At 44.6% G+C, this 23,329-nt stretch overlaps 1 protein-coding gene and 1 non-coding gene across 2 annotated transcripts in view; both read left to right on the forward strand.

Moving 5' to 3' along the window:
- LOC126249498 (uncharacterized) overlaps nucleotides 1–23,329 on the forward strand; it is a 983,368-nt gene that overhangs the window by 504,909 nt on the left and 455,130 nt on the right. Inside the window, exon 4 of the mRNA XM_049951150.1 lies at nucleotides 17,073–17,200. Within this exon, the coding sequence (XP_049807107.1) occupies nucleotides 17,073–17,200 (128 nt within the window). The remainder of the gene's footprint in view (nucleotides 1–17,072; nucleotides 17,201–23,329) is intronic.
- Nucleotides 4,529–4,603, forward strand: Trnas-cga (transfer RNA serine (anticodon CGA)). Its single transcript has one exon. It is a non-coding gene; the product is annotated as a tRNA-Ser (tRNA).

The raw sequence follows: 23,329 nt of genomic DNA on the forward strand, positions 1-23,329 counted from the left end.
GTTTTTAGCAAACAGAACACAGCATGTTGTTATCAATGGAGAGACATCTACAGACGTTAAAGTAACCTCTGGCGTGCCACAGGGGAGTGTTATGCGACCATTGCTTTTCACAATATAATATAAATGACCTAGTAGATAGTGTCGGAAGTTCCATGCGGCTTTTCGCGGATGATGCTGTAGTATACAGAGAAGTTGCAGCATTAGAAAATTGTAGCGAAATGCAGGAAGATCTGCAGCGGATAGGCACTTGGTGCAGGGAGTGGCAACTGTCCCTTAACATAGACAAATGTAATGTATTGCGAATACATAGAAAGAAGGATCCTTTATTGTATGATTATATGATAACGGAACAAACACTGGTAGCAGTTACTTCTGTAAAATATCTGGGAGTATGCGTGCGGAACGATTTGAAGTGGAATGATCATATAAAATTAATTGTTGGTAAGTCGGGTACCAGGTTGAGATTCATTGGGAGAGTGCTTAGAAGATGTAGTCCAGCAACAAAGGAGGTGGCTTACAAAACACTCGTTCGACCTATACTTGAGTATTGCTCATCAGTGTGGGATCCGTACCAGATCGGGTTGACGGAGGAGATAGAGAAGATCCAAAGAAGAGCGGCGCGTTTCGTCACAGGGTTATTTGGTAACCGTGATAGCGTTACGGAGATGTTTAATAAACTCAAGTGGCAGACTCTGCAAGAGAGGCGCTCTGCATCGCGGTGTAGCTTGCTCGCCAGGTTTCGAGAGGGTGCGTTTCTGGATGAGGTATCGAATATATTGCTTCCCCCTACTTATACCTCCCGAGGAGATCACGAATGTAAAATTAGAGAGATTAGAGTGCGCACGGAGGCTTTCAGACAGTCGTTCTTCCCGCGAACCATACGCGACTGGAACAGGAAAGGGAGGTAATGGCAGTGGCACGTAAAGTGCCCTCCGCCACACACCGTTGGGTGGCTTGCGGAGTATAAATGTAGATGTAGATGTAGAAGCTGCTTTGAATTCCAACGCTTTTCCTACATCGTCTGATGCGTGGTAATTTTGAAGTTCCCGTATTTTTGTCCACCCCCTGTAGATTTTATTGACTCACGTGTTATTGATCTCCACTGGTATTTGAGCCCTGCTCCCTTCATTACTCCCCATACCTCGTTCCACAAACTACAGAGAACACTGAATTCTAGTACATACGTTATTTAAGACTGTAAAATTACACATAAAATACGTATACCTTATTATTCGTGCACAAGCCGTCACATTATGTGGAGTGGCGAGCTTTTACGCTAGAAAAACGGTCCCTCTATGAAATCAATTCTGACATGCTACTTCTTCGACAGCGATTGGCAGGAAACAATTTTTTGTCCGTTGAAATCAACAGATTGTGACTTGTCTTGGAGCACTGATTTTTTAATAACCTTCACAGTTAAAGAAGGAAGGAAAATTACGGTTTAACATTTCGTATACGAGGAGATCATTAGGGACTGAGAGCAAACTCGGATAGGCTGATATAGTGAACCTATGGTAAAAGAAAATTAAGGATTTTCGTACCACTGCACCCTCATGTGTCCGCCTCGCTCGGCACCACAATGATATGGAGGTCAATTACAAAAGAGAAATGACTGTCTACGGAACGTTACTAGAAATACCAGGATCACTTCGCAGTGCCTTGCAAAGCTTCAGACCACTGCTTGTTTCTCTGGTTACGCCTAAGTTACTAACCAAATGGTTCAAATGGCTCTGAGCACTATGGGACTTAACTGCTGAGGTCATCAGTCCCCTAGAACTTAGAACTACTTAAACCTAACCAACCTAAGGACATCACACACATCCATGCCCGAGGCAGGATTCGAACCTGCGACCGTAGCGATCGCGCGGTTCCAGACTGTAGCGCCTAGAACCGCTCGGCCACTCCGACCGGCAGTTACTAACCCCTCGTAAAATTTACCATTGCAGTTGTTACCAATTACAGGTTTCCACTAATCTGGTACTGTCAGTACGGGTATAAAACACAATATTTTGTACTTATTTTGTACGTGATCTACCACTGGAGACCTCTCATAATTGTAGTTAACTAGCGCATAAACTATAATTTATGACTTGCTTTGAATAAAATATGGAGGAGTAAAATATACGATGGTTTAGTAACAATGTAATATTTTACCCCATTAATGTTCCATTGTTAATGTGCCATTCTATAGAGGAGACTGCGTTACAGATTACCCACGAATGAGAAATGCTTGGCCTCCCGAAACTTAACCCATCTGGGGATCAAACAGTCTAACTGCTCAGTTACGAAGCTGTGCGATCTTGCTTCTGCATTCACTAATAACCCAGGCATCGAACGTATTCGTTTAGAATCGTTTTTAAGTAAACTGAGTCAGAATCAGCGGAAATGGACTCTAATCGAGTCATTGGAACTACAGAGACTGCTGGCGTTTTACCTCTGTTCTAACTGAGTCGCTCTCACGTTTTCCGTGCAAGCGTTAGCTCGTGTGTCAACCGTCCAAATTGAGATGCCCTTTTCACTGAATGTAGACGACGTTTCATAAGTGACGCGACTTAAAACGGCGCGCTGTACTCGTATATGCAAACGCGACGTAACGAAGATGTATTAGGGATGCGCGCTTGTTACTGGCTGGCGGAACCGCGGGACAATCTGGCGCTGCTAAGCGTCAGTCGGCTGTCTCGTCGTCGCCCCTGTTTTCATAGCGGTGGCGGCGGGGGCGGAGGCGGTGACGGGGACGGAGGGTGGAACAAAGGGCGCACAAGTGGCGCTGGGGCTCGCGGGTCGCCTCACGTTGTCAGCCGCCGCAGCCCAGCCGCGCCTCGCTCGCTGAAAGGAAAGCGCTGCTCTAATATACGCTCTCCGCGGTAATGCGTTTCCCACACGTGGAGTGACGGGCCGCAGTCCACGATCTCTGGCTGCGTTGTGTTCAGTTCTCTGGGAGCGTCAAAAGCCGAATTGTTTGCAGTTGGTGATTCCTTTTGTACACCTACATACACTGAGCTGAGGGACAGCGATATGCACAAATACAGATCTCGGTAGTAGCGCGTACACAAGTGAGCAGTGCATTGGCGGAGCTCTCATTTGTAATCAGGCGATTCATGTGAAACACATTCCTCTACATCTGCATCCATACTCTGCAAGCCACCTGACGGTGTGTGGCGGAGGGTACCCTGAGTACCTCTATCGGTTCTCCCTTCTATTCCAGTCTCGTATTGTTCGTGGAAAGAAGGGTTGTCGGTATGCCTCTGTGTGGGCTCTAATCTCTCTGATTTTATCCTCATGGTCTCTTCGCGAGATATACGTAGGAGGGAGCAATATACTGCGTGACTCCTCGGTGAAGGTATGTTCTCGAAACTTCAACGAAAGCCCGTACCGAGCTACTGAGCGTCTCTCCTGCAGAGTCTTCCACTGTAGTTTATCCATCATCTCCGTAACGCTTTCGCGATTACTAAATGATCCTGTAACGAAGCGCGCTGCTCTCCGTCGGATCTTCTCTATCTCTTCTATCAACCCTATCTGGTACGGATCCCACACTGCTGAGCAGTATTCCAGCAGTGGGCGAACAAGCGTACTGTAACCTACTTCCATTGTTTTCGGATTGCATTTCCTTAGGATTCTTCCAATGAATCTCAGTCTGGCATCTGCTTTACCGACGATCAACTTTATATGATCATTCCATTTTAAATCACTCCTAATGCGTACTCCCAGATAAATTATGGAATTAACTGCTTCCAGTTGCTGACCTGCTATATTGTAGCTAAATGATAAGGGATCTTTCTTTCTATGTATTCGCAGCACATTACACTTGTCTACATTGAGATTCAATTGCCATTCCCTGCACCGTGCGTCAATTCGCTGCAGATCCTCCTGCATTTCAGTACAATTTTCCATTGTTACAACCTCTCGATATACCACAGCATCATCCGCAAAAAGCCTCAGTGAACTTCCGATGTCATCCACCAGGTCATTTATGTATATTGTGAATAGCAACGGTCCTACGACACTCCCCTGCGGCACACCTGAAATCACTCTTACTTCGGAAGACTTCTCTCCATTGAGAATGACATGCTGCGTTCTGTTATCTAGGAACTCCTCAATCCAATCACACAATTGGTCTGACAGTCCATATGCTCTTACTTACATGATTATGGCCGCACGACGGGAACTAACGGACTTTTATGCGGAATTGTAGTTGGAGCTAGGCGATGGGCCATCCCATATTCGAAATCATTAGGGAATTTAATACTCCGAGATCCACAGTGTCAAGACAGCGCCGCGAATACCAATTCCAGGATGAGATTTTCACTCTGCAGCGGAGTGTGCGCTGATATGAAACTTTCTGGCAGATTAAAACTGTGTGCCCGACCGAGACTCGAACTCGGGACCTTTGCCTTTCGCGGGCAAGTGCTCTACCTACTGAGCTACCGAAGCACGACTCACGCCCGGTACTCACAGCTTTACTTCTGCCAGTACCACGTCTCCTACCTTCCAAACTTTACAGAAGCTGTGAGTACCGGGCGTGAGTCGTGGTTCGGTAGCTCAGTTGGTAGAGCACTTGCCCGCGAAAGGCAAAGGTCCCGAGTTCGAATCTCGGTCGGGCACACAGTTTTAATCTGCCAGGAAGTTTCATATCAGCGCACACTTCGCTGCAGAGTGAAAATCTCATTCTGGAAACATCCCCCAGGCTGTGGCTAAGCCATGTCTCCGCAATATCCTTTCTTTCAGGAGTGCTATTTCTGCATGGTTCGCAGGAGAGCTTCTGTAAAGTTTGGAAGGTAGGAGACGAGGTACTGGCAGAAAAATGGTTCAAATGGCTCTGAGCACTATGGGACTCAACTGCTGTGGTCATAAGTCCCCTAGAACTTAGAACTACTTAAACCTAACTAACCTAAGGACAGCACACAACACCCAGCCATCACGAGGCAGAGAAAATCCCTGACCCCGCCGGGAATCGAACCCGGGAACCCGGGCGTGGGAAGGTACTGGCAGAAGTAAAGCTGTAAGTACCGGGCGTGAGTCGTGCTTCGGTAGCTCAGTTGGTAGAGAGAGCACTTGCCCGCGAAAGGCAAAGGTCCCGAGTTCGAGTCTCGGTCGGGCACACAGTTTTAATCTGCTAGGAAGTTTCATATCAACGCACACTCCGCTGCAGAGTGAAAATCTCATTCTGGAAACATCCCCCAGGCTGTGGCTAAGCCATGTCTCCGCAGAAGTAAAGCTGTGAGTACCGGGCGTGAGTCGTGCTTCGGTAGCTCAGTTGGTAGAGCACTTGCCCGCGAAAGGCAAAGGTCCCGAGTTCGAGTCTCGGTCGGGCACACAGTTTTAATCTGCCAGGAAGTTTCATATCAGCGCACACTTCGCTGCAGAGTGAAAACCTCATTCTGGAAACATCCCCCAGGCTGTGGCTAAGCCATGTCTCCGCAATATCCTTTCTTTCAGGAGTGATAGTTCTGCATGGTTCGCAGGAGAGCTTCTGTAAAGTTTGGAAGGTAGGAGACGAGGTACTGGCAGAAGTAAAGCTGTAAGTACCGGGCGTGAGTCGTGCTTCGGTAGCTCAGTTGGTAGAGAGAGCACTTGCCCGCGAAAGGCAAAGGTCCCGAGTTCGAGTCTCGGTCGGGCACACAGTTTTAATCTGCCAGGAAGTTTCACCAATTCCAGGAATTACCTCTTACCACAGCTAACGCAGTGACCGACGTCCTTCACTTAGCGACCAACAGCAGCGGCGTTTGCGTAGAGTTGTCAGTACTAACGGACAAGCAACACTGTCCGAAATAACCGCGGAAATCAGTGTAGGAGGTACGAAGAACGTCTCAGTTAAGATAGTGCGGGGAAATTATCGTTAACGGGCTATGGCAGCCGATGACCGATGCGAGTGCCTTTGCTAACCGCACGACGTCGTCTGCAGCGCTTCTCTTGGGCTCGTCACTATGTCGGTTGGACCTACTGGAAAACCGTGGCTTGCTCAGAGTCCCGATATCAGTTGGTAAGAGCTGATAATAGGGTTAGAGTGTGGAGCAGATCCCACGAAGCTTTGGACCTCGCTTGTCAACAAGGCACTGTGCGAGCTGGTCGTGGCCCCATTATGATGTGTTCTGTGTTTAGATCAAATGGACTGGGTGCTCTGGTCCTCCTGAACCAACTGTGACGATCTTCAGCCATTCGTCGACCTCACGTTCCCAAACAACGATGTAATTTTTATGGATGACAATCCACCATGTCACCGGGTGACAATTGTTCGCGATAGGTTTGGAGAACATTTTGGACAGTTCTACCGAATAATTTGACCATCCAGATCGACCGGCACGAATCCCATCGAACATTTATAGGACATAATCGAGAGGTCTGTTCGCGCACAAAATCCTGCACCGGCACATTTTCGCAATTAAGGACAACTATAGAAGCAACATGCCTCAATAATTCTGCAGAGGAATTCCAACGACTTGTTCACTCCATGCCACGTCTTCGAGTTGCTGCACTACGCCGGAAAAGGAGGTCCGACGTGATATCAGGAGGTATCCCATGACTTTTATCACATCAGTGGTTCAAGTGGCTCTGAACACTATGGGACTTAACTTCTGAGGTCATCAGTCCCCTAGAACGTAGAACTAGTTAAACCTAACTAACCTAAGGACGAGGCAGGCGTCGAACCTGCGACCGTAGCGGTCGCACGGTTCCAGACTGAAGGGCCTAGAACCGCTCGGCCACTCCGGCCGGCTCACATCAGTGTCCATACTCCGCAAGCCACTGGGCATGACGTGACAGACAATGCCTCATACCATTTTTATCGATTTTAAGTCCGGTTCCATTCGCGTACTGACTGAGAGAAAAATGACATTGTAAGTGTCGCTGTCGGCGCCCTAATTCCTCTTATCTCATCCGTGAGATATACGCTGATGGTTACATAATGGAAACACAGTCTTCCAACAGCCGTTCTCTAAATTTACTCAACACAGTTTCGCGAGAACTTCGCCGTCATTTTTCCAAGAATTCCCATTTATGTTCCTCGAGCGCTTCTATTCCATTTTTCGATTTTAGCAACGCGTCTCTAAATTCATTCGGTGTGTGTTGTCATTCCTACTTGAAAAGGACTCCTAACGTCCATCATTGCTCGAGAAATGGTCTTCTAATTGATTTCCTTTACATATGCACTGCACTTTTCTAAGGTCCATCAAAAGATTTATGTCGTCCATTCACATTCCCAGCGCTTCTTAGTATAAAGGACGATCAGAAAGTTTCGCTTCGAAGGCCGTGCAGTCCATAACCAGTATGCCAAGCAGGCAAAATTGCCGTGAGCATTGAGCCAATCGTACCACTAGCGCACAAGGTTGAAGATACCCGTTTGGTAAAACACCGTCTCCTGCTGCGTGAAGAAGTCCTTAAGCGCCTTCTGCACCTCTTCGTGCGACAGCAGTTGTTGACCCTTCAAGGACATTTTAAAGGGTCCGAAGGCGTGATAATCGCATGGGGAGAGTCCAGGTATATAGGGCGGATCCTCGAATGTCTCCTACTTGAGTTGGCGTAACTTCTGCGTAACGAAATTTGCGGTATGGGAATGTGAGTTGTGTCGTATCGCGACCAGCACAGAACTTGGCGCACCGTTCCACAACGGTGGTTTTCGATAAGTATGCTGCTCCATACACATTCTTTATTCTCCGATGGACGTCTTCCGGTGTTCGTCCTTCAGCAGCCGAGGAAAGAATAACGGCACGTTTGTCCTGTTTGGGCGCCTTTGGTATTAATGTCGCTAAATTTCACGTTTCCGCATTTACTGCGTGCACGTCGGAAAGCCACAGAATGGCATACACAGCCGATAAATACACTCCTGGAAATTGAAATAAGAACACCGTGAATTCATTGTCCCAGGAAGGGGAAACTTTATTGACACATTCCTGGGGTCAGATACATCACGTGATCACACTGACAGAACCACAGGCACATAGACACAGGCAACAGAGCATGCACAATGTCGGCACTAGTACAGTGTACATCCACCTTTCGCAGCAATGCAGGCTGCTATTTTCCCATGGAGACGATCCTAGAGATGCTGGATGTAGTCCTGTGGAACGGCTTGCCATGCCATTTCCACCTGGCGCCTCAGTTGGACCAGCGTTCGTGCTGGACGTGCAGACCGCGTGAGACGACGCTTCATCCAGTCCCAAACATGCTCAATGGGGGACAGATCCGGAGATCTTGCTGGCCAGGGTAGTTGACTTACACCTTCTAGAGCACGTTGGGTGGCACGGGATACATGCGGACGTGCATTGTCCTGTTGGAACAGCAAGTTCCCTTGCCGGTCTAGGAATGGTAGAACGATGGGTTCGATGACGGTTTGGATGTACCGTGCACTATTCAGTGTCACCTCGACGATCACCAGTGGTGTACGGCCAGTGTAGGAGATCGCTCCCCACACCATGATGCCGGGTGTTGGCCCTGTGTGCCTCGGTCGTATGCAGTCCTGATTGTGGCGCTCACCTGCACGGCGCCAAACACGCATACGACCATCATTGGCACCAAGGCAGAAGCGACTCTCATCGCTGAAGACGACACGTCTCCATTCGTCCCTCCATTCACGCCTGTCGCGACACCACTGGAGGCGGGCTGCACGATGTTGGGGCGTGAGCGGAAGACGGCCTAACGGTGTGCGGGACCGTAGCCCAGCTTCATGGAGACGGTTGCGAATGGTCCTCGCCGATACCCCAGGAGCAACAGTGTCCCTAATTTGCTGGGAAGTGGCGGTGCGGTCCCCTACGGCACTGCGTAGGATCCTACGGTCTTGGCGTGCATCCGTGCGTCGCTGCGGTCCGGTCCCAGGTCGACGGGCACGTGCACCTTCCGCCGACCACTGGCGACAACATCGATGTACTGTGGAGACCTCACGCCCCACGTGTTGAGCAATTCGGCGGTACGTCAACCCGGCCTCCCGCATGCCCACTATACGCCCTCGCTCAAAGTCCGTCAACTGCACATACGGTTCACGTCCACGCTGTCGCGGCATGCTACCAGTGTTAAAGACTCCGATGGAGCTCCGTATGCCACGGCAAACTGGCTGACACTGACGGCGGCGGTGCACAAATGCTGCGTAGCTAGCGCCATTCGACGGCCAACACCGCGGTTCCTGGTGTGTCCGCTGTGCCGTGCGTGTGATCATTGCTTGTACAGCCCTCTCGCAGTGTCCGGAGCAAGTATGGTGGGTCTGACACACCGGTGTCAATGTGTTCTTTTATCCATTTCCAGGAGTGTATGTGGATATGCTTCTGGTCCTTGGTGCATCTGATAACCGGGCTGGTGTTGGCACTCGCGAATATGCTGCTAGATATCCTCATTGACGCCATCCAGATAAAAATGTGTTTCGTCGTCTGGAGCTGCGCCTTCGGGTTTCAGGTTCTCTCCTTACGATCCGGCTGGCTGTGCAATGTTTGGACTTGCAGGGAGGTCACTCTGACCATCTGTTGTTCTGTTGTGAAGGTCATGCGGTCATTAATATGGACATTATTATTGTCACTGTTTGCTAATGTACGACATACGAGCGTTCGTATTACATGCAATATAAATGACAAGTAGATGTTGTGTTACTGTATTGTGCTATCATCTTTAACATTTCGAAACTGATTTTGATTTTGTAGCCGTTCTGACAGGTTATTTGTTCCAATTGTCTATTTCTTATTTGTCTAACCACGTATTTGGTATGTTCAGCGGTAAAAAATGTCCTAAATTTAGGATACATCTGACCTAAGAAACGGTGTATAGGAGGAAATTTCAGAATGAAATTAGCAAATAAAAAAAAATGCGCCCTAACGCAGGATCGAACCCTAGACCTCCTGCATGCTAACACAAAATTCTGTCCGCTGCACCAACTGTACAGCACACCTTCTATATGCCGACAGAAATAGTTACGATACATGTCGTCACTGTGTTGCCAGATTGCCATTCTTTAACGTCCTTTTTCTGCCGGATGTACTCGCCGGACGAAATTTTGTGAGAGACTTTTTTTTATCGTTGACCTGTGAGGAGTCGCGCTGCGAAGCCCAAGTGCGCGAATTTCGCTTCACCCTGTGTATACTCTGATCAGCCAGAACATTACGACCACCGGCCTGCTATCAATACAAACCCGTCCTGGCGATAGTAGCGTCACCTGGTGAGGAATGACTGCGTCACAGCCGGCCTGAGTGGCCAGGCGGTTCTAGGCGCTACAGTCTGGAGCCGAGCGACCGTTCCGGTCGCAGGTTCGAATCCTGCCTCGTGCATGAATGTGTGTGACGTCCTTAGATTAGTTAGGTTTAGTTAGTTCTAAGTTCTAGGCGACTGATGAACTCAGAAGTTAAGTCGCATAGTGCTCAGAGCCATTTGAACCATTTGACTGCGTCAGACGCACACACGGTGCATGTGGTATCAGCGAGCGTGCTGCCCGTGTGTAGAATGGGGAGGCGCGTGATCTGCCTGAGTTTGACCGAGGGCAGATTGTGATGGCCCGGAGGCTCGGCACGAAGCATTTCTGAAACTGCACAACTTGTAGGGTGCTCGAGGAGTACTTTGGTGTATGTCGGACGTCGGACGTCTCTGGCTGGGCAGACTGGTAAAAGAAGACAGGTGGCGAACAGTGGCGGAACTAACATCAGACTTTAATGCTAGGCAGAGTACAAGTGTGTCTGATCTCACAGTGCACCGAACACTCCTAACGATGGGTCTCGGCAGCCGACGACCCACGCATGTGCCAATGTTAACACCACGACGTCAGCAACTACGACTGAAATGGGCACGTGACCATCGGCTTCGGACGTCGGCGCAGAGGCAGAGCGTTGCATGGTCTGATGAATCCCGATACCTCCTTTATCATGTCGATGGGAGGGCGCGAATAGGACGCTTTCCAAGGGAACAGCTCCTTGACACCTGTATTGCGGGACGGAGACAAGCTGGCGGCGTCTCCGTTATGCTCTGGGGAACATTCACGTGGGCATCCACGTGTCCAGTAGAGCTCGTGCAAGGCACCACGACGGCCAGGGAGTGTCATACACTGGTTGCAGACAACGTACACCCCTTCATGACCACCGTGTTTCCCAACGGTAGTGACATTTTTCAACAAGATAACGCGCCATGTCACAAGGCCAGGAGTGTGATGGAGTGGTTCGAGGAACATAGTGGTGACCATTTGACGTGCTGGCTCCCCACCTCACCAGATCTGAACCCGATCGAACACATCTGGGATGTGATGAACGTGACCCCAGAGATCATCGCCTCCTTCTCTGAATTTACGGATTTGAGTTGTATGTGCAGATGTGGTGCCAACTCCCTCTAGCGACCTACAAAGGCCTCATTGCTTCCGTGCCGCGACGATTTGCTGCTGTTATCCGTGCCAAAACTGGAGATACCGGCTATTAGGTAGGTGGTCATCATGTTCTGGCTGAACAGTGTATACGACTTAGTAGATAACATCGGCAGTCCCATTAGGGCTTTCGCAGATGATGCTGTTATAGACAGAGAAATCAAAACGTTAGAAATTGTAACGAAGTGCAGGACGGCATGCAGTGGAAAAACACTTGGTGCAAGGATTGTTAGTTGACTCTCAACATAAACAAATGTACAGTATTGTGCAGAACTAGGCGAAAAGACTCATTATTGTATAAGTATTCGATTGCAGAGCATTTACTGGACGAATTCGCATCCATTAAATATTTGGGAGTATGCGTACGCAGCGATTTAAAATGGAATGACCACATAACTGTAATAGCAAAAGAGAAAGATGCCACGCTGATATTCGTCGGAATGATCTTCAAAAGTGTTGTCCACCAGCGAAGGAGGTATCTTACAAAACCCTCGTTCAACAAAAACTTGAATACTACTCGTCAGTTTGAGATCCGTACCATATAGGATTAAAAGGAAATAGAGAAAATCCCAAGAAGAGCAGCGCGTTTCTTTACAGGATCATTTAATATACGTGAAAGCGTCACGGAGTTGTTCGTCTAACTCCAGTGACAGATGCTACAAGAGAGGTGGTGTTCATCGCGGTGTAGTTAACGGCTAAGATTCGGAGAGCGTACGTTACTAGAAGAGCCAACAAAAATGTTGCTTTCTCTCCCTATATCTCGCGAAATTACTATGAAGGTAAACTTACAGAGATTCGAGCATCGACTGAGGCTTACTAACAATCGATCTACCCCCGGGCGATTCGAGACTGAAACAGGAAAAGGGGAAGTGACAGTGGTTCACAAAGTACGCTACGGTACACACCCTAACCAGGCTTGCAAAGCATAGATGTAGGTATAAACAGGGGGAAGTTGAGGTAAGAACGAAACCTGGAGAGCGTTCTTGCAAGCATTAGCACGGGTAGCTTCAGGTTCAGGTAAGCTACAGTCTAAGGGATCCACAGACGAGCAAGTAGGAAGAAAGTAAGTAAACTGTTTATTATTTCAAAAGTAAACGCCGTAACTGTTAACACATTGATCCCACTATGAGTCAAGATGGCCAGTGCCTTCATGGAAAAATGTTTGCGGTTATCAACGGAACCAACAGTTTCGGAACCCTGAAGAAAGATATTTGTGACCGCATTCTTGTGACGAAGGTAGTGGAGACTGTGAACTGTCGCCGGCAGCTGTCCGAGGGGAAGCTTTTGCGCCACGGCAGCGTCCCAAATCACTGTGCAGCGGACACCTTCATACATGGGGTATCAAATTTTGCTTCCCGTATTATTCTCACATGGCACTCAGAATTCTTGACCTCTTCCTCGTTTTTAGGATGAAAAAGCCATTGAGTGGTTTCAAGGTGAACGTTTCCTGAGCAGGTAAAATGCACACTACAACAATCAATGTCAGTGCCATGTCCTCCATCAGTGGAGAAATGTATTGATTTGAAGAGTGAATATCGAAAAGAAGACTAACATCTTTTCGACGAGTCATTATTTTTTCTAGGTGATATTAAAAACTTTATGACTACACCTCGCATAGCAAGGAATTATTACTTGAAAACATTCATCGAATTAGAACAATTTGTAGTAATTGATACACTAAAGGAAGATAACACATGCATTCATTTTCGAAAGTTAACAGCAGACATTGTAGCCCAAATATTGTGTACGTAGAGTGTAGATAAATAAATGTAAATGTCGTGTGACTAGGACCTCCCGTCAGGTAGACCGTTCGCCGGGTGCAAGTCTTTCGATTTGACACCACTTCGGCGACTTGCGCGTCGATGGGGATGAAATGATGATGATTAGGACAACACAATACTGAGTCCCTGAGCGGAGAAAATCTCCGACTCAGCCGGAAATCGAACACGGGCCCTTAGGAATGACATTCTGTCGCGCTGACCATTCAGCTACCGGGGACGGACAGTGTGTAGACGGGAACCTGCAAGACACGCGTCATTAACAGGTTTGCAGTAACATATTTTGTGTACATTCTAAGTTACAGAAGTCTGGTACATCAGTTCGATACCAATAAATGTACCGTCACTATCAGATGATAGTAAAAGAGGATTCAATGCTTTCTGAAGTCGAGGAAGTTTGTTGTTTATACGTCAATAAATTTACCGAGCAATACAATAAAGATAGAAAAATAAATTTATAAACTGCAAATACTAATATCTTACCAAATGTGAAGACATTTTACTTTACACTACTGATTACACTGTCCTGTGACATTAATGTAACCGCCTGTCAAAAGCGAGACGTGCAGGACGAGAGTCACTGAGGGTGTGGAAGGTATCTATCGACAGCGATGTGGAGCCAAGCACACTCAGTGCCGTGGGCAGTTGCGCTAACTTTCTCCACGGAGCATACAGCCCGATCGAGATGGTCCCACAGGTGCTCCATTGGGTTTAAATCCGGGGGGGGGGGGGGGGGGGGTTGCTGGTCAAGGGAGCACAGTTAACTCATTCTGGGGCTCTTCACACCACGATCACACATTTAGAGCTGTGTGGCACGTTGCATTGTCCTGTTGGTAGGTGCTATAGTGCCAGGGAGAAGCCAACTTTGTGGGTGCACATGGTCCCTAAGGATAGATGCATACTTGTGCTGATCTGTTCTACGTTCCAGACGAAATCACCTACAGAATGTCACGAAAACATTCCCCAGACCATAATCCCCCCCGACCTGAACCCTTCCGACGACTGTTCCACTGTGTTTGCTTTCAGACGTTTCATGCCGTACACACCAACGGCCATTTGTCCAATGGAGGATAAAACGTGTTTCATCTGAAAAGGCCACCTGTCGCCAGTCAGCTGACGTCCAGTTGTGCACCCGCGTGCAAAATTCCAGCCTTCGTCGCCGATGAACAGCAGTGAGCATGAACGAGCGAGCCAGACGCTTGCTGCGGAGGCCTATACAAAGCAACGTTCGCTGAACGGCGTTGAGAAGACACTGTTGGTAGCCCCTCGGTTCATTTGGGAAGTCAGTTGCTCAATAGTTGCACGTCTATTCGCCCATACAAATCTCCGCAGCCTCGGCGCCAGTTTTGGATAGCACCAGGTTGCCATGCACGGTATACTTTAAACACGGCGGCACGCGAACAGTTTACAAACATAGTCGTTTCGGAAATGCTTCCACCGTTGGCTCGAAAGCCAATGATTATGCCCTTTCGGACGTCAGGTAAATCGCTCCGTTTCCGCATTACAGTAACGAGTGCACCGTTTATCCCGCCCCTCCACACGTTTTATAAATCCTCCACTGCTGGTGCTGCCGCCTGCTGTCTGTGATTGGTTACTGTACGTTGACGTCGAACACACGTGGTGGTCACAATGTTATTGGACAATGTAATATTGTGACACGTACTTTTATATCTTGTAGCGTTAATTCAGTTTGTTAAGATATTTTTTGTAACAGTAATTCTGAAATATAATATTAGTTGATATTTCTACATCCCTTCTACTGTTATAGTTGACAAATGATGCGACTTTTAGCTACGCTTGAAGGACGCGACTAAGAATACAAATACGTGACTGGTTCGACATTAAAAATGTCGAGCTGAGTAATCTCCATACTCCAAAGCTGGATGCCGATCTCAGCGTTCTCTTACATTAAATCTTTTTCTTATAAAAAAAACTCCAATGCGGATTATCTCCGTTTTTGTTTTTGTTTTAATCTCCGTTTCTTCCAATTTTTGTTTTATTCAGTACTCCTAATCCCATTTAACCTTTACGACAAGCATGACTTTTCGAAAGGTGACTGGAAACCAGTTTTTCTAAATTAATTCAATATTTTTAGGCAGAATCCCAGCAACATCCAAAAATCTCAGGTAGTTCCTTTCATGATTTTTATTTTTTATAATCCAAATAACTTCAGGCAGTGATACTGTAATATACAGGGTGTTACAAAAAGGTACGGCCAAACTTTCAGGAAACAATCCTCACACACAAAGAAAGAAAATATGTTATGTGGACATGTGTCCGGAAACGCTTACTTTCCATGTTAGGGCTCATTTTATTACCTCTCTTCCAATCACATTAATCATGGAATGGAAACACACAGCAACAGAACGTACCATCGTGACTTCAAACACTTTGTTACAGGAAATGTTCAAAATGTCCTCTGTTAGCGAGGATACATGCATCCACCCTCCGTCGCATGGAATCCCTGATGCGCTGTTGCAGCCCTGGAGAATGGCGTATTGTATCACAGCCGTCCACAATGCGAGCACGAAGAGTCTCTAATTTGGTACCGGGGTTGCGTAGACAAGAGCTTTCAAATGCCCCCATAAATGAAAGTCAAGAGGGTTGAGGTCAGGAGAGCGTGGAGGCATGGAATTGGTCCGACTCTACCAATCCATCGGTCACCGAATCTTTTGTTGAGAAGCGTACGACCACTTCGACTGAAATGTGCAGGAGCTCCACAGTGCATGAACCACAAGTTGTGTCGTACTTGTAAAGGCACATGTTCTAGCAGCACAGGTAGAGTATCCCGTATGAAATCATGATAACGTGCTCCATTGAGCGTAGGTGGAAGAACGAACTAAAATGAGCTCTAACATGGAAATTAAGCGTTTCCGGACACATGTCCACATAACATCTTTTCTTTATTTGTGTGTGACATTGAACGTATACACGGAAGGGCAGCACGAATGATCACAGGTTTGTTTCATCCGTGGGAGAGTGTCACAAAGATACTGAAGAAACTGAGCTACCAGTCTCCTGAAGATAGACGTCAACTATCCGGAGAAAGTCTGCTAACGAAGTTTCAAGAACCGACTTTAAATGATGACTAGGAATATACTACAAGTCCCTACGTATCGCTCACATAGGGATCGTGACGATAAGATTAGAATAATTACAGCACACATGGAGACATTCACACAATCATTCTTTCGACGCTCCACACGTGAATGGAACGGGAAGAAACCCTACTAACTGTTACAATGGGACGTACTCTCTGCCATGCACTTCACTGTGGTTTACAGAGTATATATGTAGATCTCTACACAGTGTCACACAGTTTTCACTCTCCTCGATAAATATAAAATGCATGGGTATTAGTTTCAGGCGCGACGTTGAAACAAATATCTAAATTTAATAGCGCTCATTTTTAATAATTTATGCGCATAAAACCTATAAACTGATCGACAGTAGCATGTATTAAACGTGTGGTACTGCGTCATGATTACATTCATTACTTCTACCAGGAAGAAAATTGATTACACTTTGATAGCATTTTCTGAACGATTCATATTAACTTTCAGCCGTGTTTTGCCTAACAAGCTTTTATTATTTGACACATACTTCTCACACACATATTTGATTATTAATTACTTCTATCGTTTAAAATTCCATTAAATTCATTAATAAAACACTGATACTGCTATCACCATTACAACAAAATATTTTTTTTTCCTTTTCCTTTTTCTTCAATAACTGGTAAACCATCTGATGTACGCTGACAGTGCTGGATGATCGGAAAAAGTTGGAGCTTACACTAAGAGTTACAATAAGTTATCATTAAATTACAAGGCATTTAAGATACGTTTGCATTATTTTAAAACGTTTGATGTAAAAACTTTTTGGTTAAATTATGAATGTACTTTACTTTGTTGTCACATGTACGCTGTTTTCGTTGGGTTCTTATTTATTTGCATGTAATATTTTTGTTGTTTCAGAGACTTGTGTCATGAAGCTTGGACCAAACTGAGATTGTCTCCAATGTTTGGTTGCATATGTCCAAATAATCATATGAAAAGGCGCTGTGATCGGATATTTACGATGGTTAATCACAATCCTTGCGTCGGTAAGTAAGCAGCTCAACATGAAGCATGAATTAAAAATGTAAAGCGAGATAGGTTAAATTGGCAGTCAAAAACGGTACTGAGGCACTCCTTTTATGTTATAACTGCATGGCAGTAATGATGATTTTCGAGATAATAAAAATACAGTAAACATGGATTTCTTTAAATAGCGTATTTGAAAAGTCTCACAGTTGTTCATACAAGTTCTCACAAGCAATGTTCCCGCGAAGAAACTGTGACAGCACTGCTAATCACAAGCACATTGTCACCAGTTCGATGACGCCGACATGTCTATGACCTCTCGGAAACAGTGTTTGTGTTGAACTAAATCAGAAGCGATCCATATTTCCTAAATTGAAATATCATTCTGATTCAGATAAGTTATACTTTAATATTTGTCAGAGTGTTTCTGTTTGTGAATTAAGTTTACATTGATATGTTCCATGTGTCCTGCTTTATGTTAGAAATCACAAAAATTCACCCTCTCGTATTTAGCATTGCATTTGTGATCCTTCCCACCCGTCCATCCACCAGACGTAATGGGAAGTTGTTACAGACCTTTGGCCTAAAAGCAGTAAATGGAAATTACTGTCTATTGATTTCGTATTTTTTATTTTATTTCGCTGAAATTAACTTAGTTCTTTACTTGTTTTCAGACTCTGTCGAAAATAAACACTTAATAATGTAGCTCTTCTTGTGCTGCTAATTACGAAATATTGCATAAGATACAGATTTCTTGGCACATTTCTGAGTAACAATTGTATCTGAGCTCGACACACCTTTTCTTTCCCTTTATATCAAACATTTTATTTCCCTACGGCCCACGTTTCCAGTCATCAGCTAGTTTTTAGCGAGGTTTTGATACGACAACCTAGGACGTACAAAATCACAGAAACTCCACACATAAGCTTATTAGTACTGGTCCGAATATGCCTCGTTTCCGACTAATAATTATCAGACAACACCTCGCAGAATATGTTGTAGACGTCCATATACGGGCAAATATGGGCAAGACAAATGACGATCAAAAAGCCCTTATCGTATCACTAATTACGCTACTCTAGATGTTACGATACGCTAAGGTATGGGTGTGTGCGTGGTGATCTGCACTGCCTCCGTTTCCAACGTTCTTAATTTTGCATACTATTCCGCGGAAGAAAAATATGTTTAAAACAGTCAACGCCTTGAAAATAACGAAGGATGTTGGATGTAAATATCACAAATGGAACTCAGTTCTTACTTTAGAGAGGTGTTCATGTTGTTTTAGCTCACTATTAAATCTGATTAAAATAAGGCATTCCGATCTATAATGTAGGTTCTTGCTGTATGCCGCTATCACCCCAAAAACTTTCGCAACAGTCAGAAACAGTTGATATCTTGTGTTCAGCAGAATTTATATGAGAAAGTAAAACTGAACGGCCTTGTGATGATTGATCTGTTGGTTTGAAACCACTAACGTTGCTATTGGTTTTTAATAAACAGCGTTATTAACGGTGGTTGTTTGTTGTTTTTAATTACTTTTTGTAAGATGTAAGAGTTAAATTATATCCATACACAGAGACAGTCTTGTCATGATAATTTTCCACAAAATGCAATAATGGATTTTATAAAACTCGGAAACTACGCATTTCCGGACCCTAACTATGTGAGCTTTTATTTTTATTTTTACACGAAGAACCAGATTCATAAGTATTACACATAATTTTCGTTACACCCTGTATATAGCATTATTTTAAGTGACACAGTCAGATAATACCGCGTTTCTCACTTGACTATCACAACAAGAAAGGAAAATCAGAATCAAAGATGATATCTTCTGATGAACAGACGGTCTTAGACTTATTTCTGGTGGATGGACATCCCAATAATTTATTTCGTGAACCACTAGCGTGCACGGAAAACGTATGTGGCATGAAAAGTGAACAGTTCAGGCACAGTATTTGTAATGTAAACCTCAAGCAGAGACCTTCACGACACACACCCTCACGAAAAGTCTGACCGCGATGCGAATGTTCCGTTCTCATCCGAGATCTGAACGTGACGTAGAGCAAGGCAGTCGGAAACGGTAAGAACAATGGTGTCGACGCAAGTCACCGTCCTCTGCGGAAAGAGGACGAGAATTTTGTTAACATGATCGTGAGTCAACACAAATGGCTTTCTAAATTTTCAGAGTATGCATAATGCCAAGAGTCACGAAAGAGAACAGCGGGAGGAAAGAAATGATAGGAGATCGACGGAGATTAGAGCGAACTAATTTGATGGCAAACCTAGTGTTTCGTATGAAATTTAATTGCTTTGAGATGATTAGCACGCATTTATGTGGCGGAGTTGGCACATAAAATAATATTAGAAAATTTATTCTAAACATTAAGGTATAGCATCTATGCTCAGTCTCATCGAGAAGTAGCTGCTGTGGATACTTCTGCACTTGTACGTCTAGTTTCTCTAAATTTATTAAAATTCAGTATGGACTACCCGCGATGTGAACATTTGTGGGTCATTATTTAAATTTCATTATTTTGCAGTTAACGTCGCGGTTGCGCTCTTCAGTGCCTTTACCCAATTGTACAACATGCAAACTGACCCAGAATTATTCCATTCCTCTATTATTCTGGGATGGTAGCTCAAGCTACTTCGTCATACACTATGAAAAATTAGTTTCTGCCTTGAAAGTAACAGAAGGAACTGTATGCCTTCCATTAATGAACAAGTAACTTCTGTTATGACACTGCACCTCTACGCGTTTGGTTATTTCTTCTGCTCCATTATTAGTCATGTACGGGAAACGTTTATTTTCATCATCAGATTACGCATACAGGAGTTATACTTCCGTTTCGATGCCCAGCCCAGTTGTATCCCTAAATTGTTTTGTTCTGCCGTACAGACAGGTGACAATTTTAACTCATAGTTTACCTAATTAGCTTACGGTGATTTCATACTACCTTTCAACGTCTGTGAGATCTTTACTGTGACTTCACTATTCCTACAATCGCATCTTTCGTTTTGCATTCACTCATTATCACCCAAATATTAACACAGTAGAGGAAAATTACACCCTTTCATGGTGAAACACCCGTAAAAATTTCCTTTTAAAAGAGTATGTGTCCCTTATTCAGCAAACGAACAGTAAGACAGTAAATTCAGAAGCGAGGAAGTGTATGAGTACTTCCTCCTGGAGAAATCTATTAAAAAGCAGCATTATTGTTACCATTTCAATCCGCAGTTTATAGGCAGTCGTGTTTATGAGCAACTGTGGTGCAACACTGCGTGATAATACTATGTGCGTTGCATATAATCAGTGATGACAGTCTTCTAGTGTGGCATCATACTAACAACTGTTCAGTTTGTTTTTCTGTAACGTTGGACTGTAGAAGTCACTGCTCAACAGTGTCACTACCTCTTAACATAGTAGTACATCGTGCGATCCAGACAGTTTGTATGCCCTCTCCGTGTAGAATCGTTTTCCCAAAAAAATGGTTCAAATGGCTCTGAGCACTATGGGACTTAACATCTATGGTCATCAGTCCCCTAGAACTTAGAACTACATAAACCTAACTAACCTAAGGACAGCACACAACACCCAGCCATCACGAGGCAGAGAAAATCCCTGATCCCGCCGGGAATCTAACCCGGGAACCCGGGCGTGGGAAGCGAGAACGCTACTGCACGACCACGAGATGCACGCTATCGTTTTCCCATCTTATATGACCAAGCAATTTTGCATGCTCTGAAAATTCAAGAAAGTGTAACGTTTGTGAGATCAGAAATTTTTGGAAAATATATTTTTTTGTGTTGAGTGGACGTGATCCTGAAACATCTTACATTTACCTCACCGTTTTCTCTGCGTAGAATACACGGGGCTCTCCGACGCTGTTGTTCTTATCGAACAAATTTACAGTAATTGTTGATAAAGAATATCTTTTAGGTTTCCGGATTATTTGCTCAGTTATACAGCAGACTGCGATATCTGTCAGTGACATTCAAAGTAACAAATGTGCTTCTAACTCATGTTTATCGCAAAAGTTACAGCATATGTTCTATGTGTGTAAATATGTCTTGTGAAAGTATGTGCACCTTTTCTCTTGAAGCACTTTCTTGTCTATCTGTCACTCTCACAGAGTATTATAATTTTGTGTGTGCACGAGCTTACAGTTTCATCTAGCACCACTGCGAGCTACATAGGCGGCTGTCTGCCGACCTCCTCCACACGGCGCCCACAGGCAAATACTGTCCTTGTTTCGGAATGTTTGCTGTCAGTAATGCATCAGTAAACGTTACACCATTGAGTTTTCAACGAGTCCTGTTTCGTGCTCGCGTTTCTCCTGCAGCTTCCGTCTCCGCCGCTGTCTTCTCGTTAAGTTATTCCTGAAGCATTCAACAAACACAATTATAAAACACTGGAAATTGGTGCATTAACAATTTCTCTTGCGGTGCAGGAATGTTGCAGAATATTCGGTCAGTGTATGCTTGCGATTCAAGGGGGGTGCAAAAAAATTCGTAAACGGCCACTAAAATGCCATAATGGCTGTCTATACAAAGACTTATAAGGTATGGCGCCGAGATGTCAGTTGAAACACCCTTCTCACGAACTCCTGTATTAAAACGCTTAGACTTACAATTCAAGATTTTCATGACTTACTAATGATGTGTTTAATGATAATTATAGCATGCGTGGTATTGAAATAAACGACTGTCGGACTGTTCTAGATTAACGTCGGCATCTATGCAAAATATCGAGGTAATGTATCCGTTCAAAGGTTTTGTACGCTGATATCGAATAACTCGTAAACAGCACCAACAACAAAACATTTGCATAGTAAGGCTTTAAAATTATGCACTGGATCTGCACTCGACAATGTGGTTTTACACCTTAACACGCTTCTTCAAACACTTAGTAAACCATACGTAAATTGGCACAACTGTTTTTATACGTAATATTATCATTCAAAATATCCATACGCCTAGAGTAAAAGACTTGTATTTAAATCTACATATAAACGGGAGGTCTAACTGCAGCTAATAATCTGAAATAGAAGTTAAGGCTGCTACAGCTGCTGCTGCACGCAAAGGCAGAGAGATACCAGTAGCAAGTAAGGATATCTTCACTAGCGGATGCCTTATTTGGTAACATGATCTACTAACACTTCAATGAATACAGACAACAACAATAATTTATTGTATTATTGGTGTGTCGAACGCAGAACAGCATGTTTTCCAGTTATCTTGAATAATACCTGTACTTTATATAGTGCAATGTTCTTTTTTATTAATTTCGAGAGGTTACACTTCAACATAAGAACCCCCAAGCTTGTAAAACGGAATCGCTGAATGAACTGGAAAAAAAAAATCATAAATATTGTGTGGCACTACATGTTACATTGTTGGTATGTGGCATCGTTTACGCGCAGAGAAATGAAAATTATCGGACTGAAAATGATTAACAGTAACAAAAGACACATTTATATGTCTTTCTCAGTCACAGACACTTTTTTTCGCCAGTTATTCTCAAGCTATTATGATAACAGCGAGAAAAGGGTTAGGTATATCGGTCATTATGCAAAATTTGCTACAATCTTGTTTCCACTTGCTCCATGCCTGAAAACAAGCTTTGTTTGTATTTCCTCGCGTGTAAACGATTTCACGTGATGTGTACAAAGCCCGCAGCATTTTATAATTAGGAAATCTTTGTGTCAGTGTTTCTTCTCTAATCATAACGTCAAAACCACGTACAGTACCCAGTATAAATGCAAATGGAGGTAACAAAAGCTTGTATCTTTAACGGCATCAGGTAAATATTGCGTTCAGCAGTGTGACGGCGACCTCTCGCAGATAAGCCAAGGCAAGTACGCACACGGTGAGCAATAAAAGCATGGATATTGCGAAAACGTTTAGTGTGGCCATTTTCCGATAAATGCATAAACAGGTCAATATTTTAGGCCACCTTCTAAAGGCAGCAATAACCTAAAGATGTTTTTATTTCCATTTATTTGTTCTTTCCCATAGCAAAGTATTTGCGTGAAAACTTTCACACAGAAAAGTAATGGATTTCCCCCTTGCAGTAGAACTAAAGAGTGTACTTTAAAATGGCATTATTGCCGAAGATTTTATTTCAACGAATATTGTCTAACTCG

This window comes from Schistocerca nitens, chromosome 3, assembly GCF_023898315.1.
Source record: "Schistocerca nitens isolate TAMUIC-IGC-003100 chromosome 3, iqSchNite1.1, whole genome shotgun sequence".
Taxonomy (NCBI): Eukaryota; Metazoa; Arthropoda; class Insecta; order Orthoptera; family Acrididae; genus Schistocerca; species Schistocerca nitens.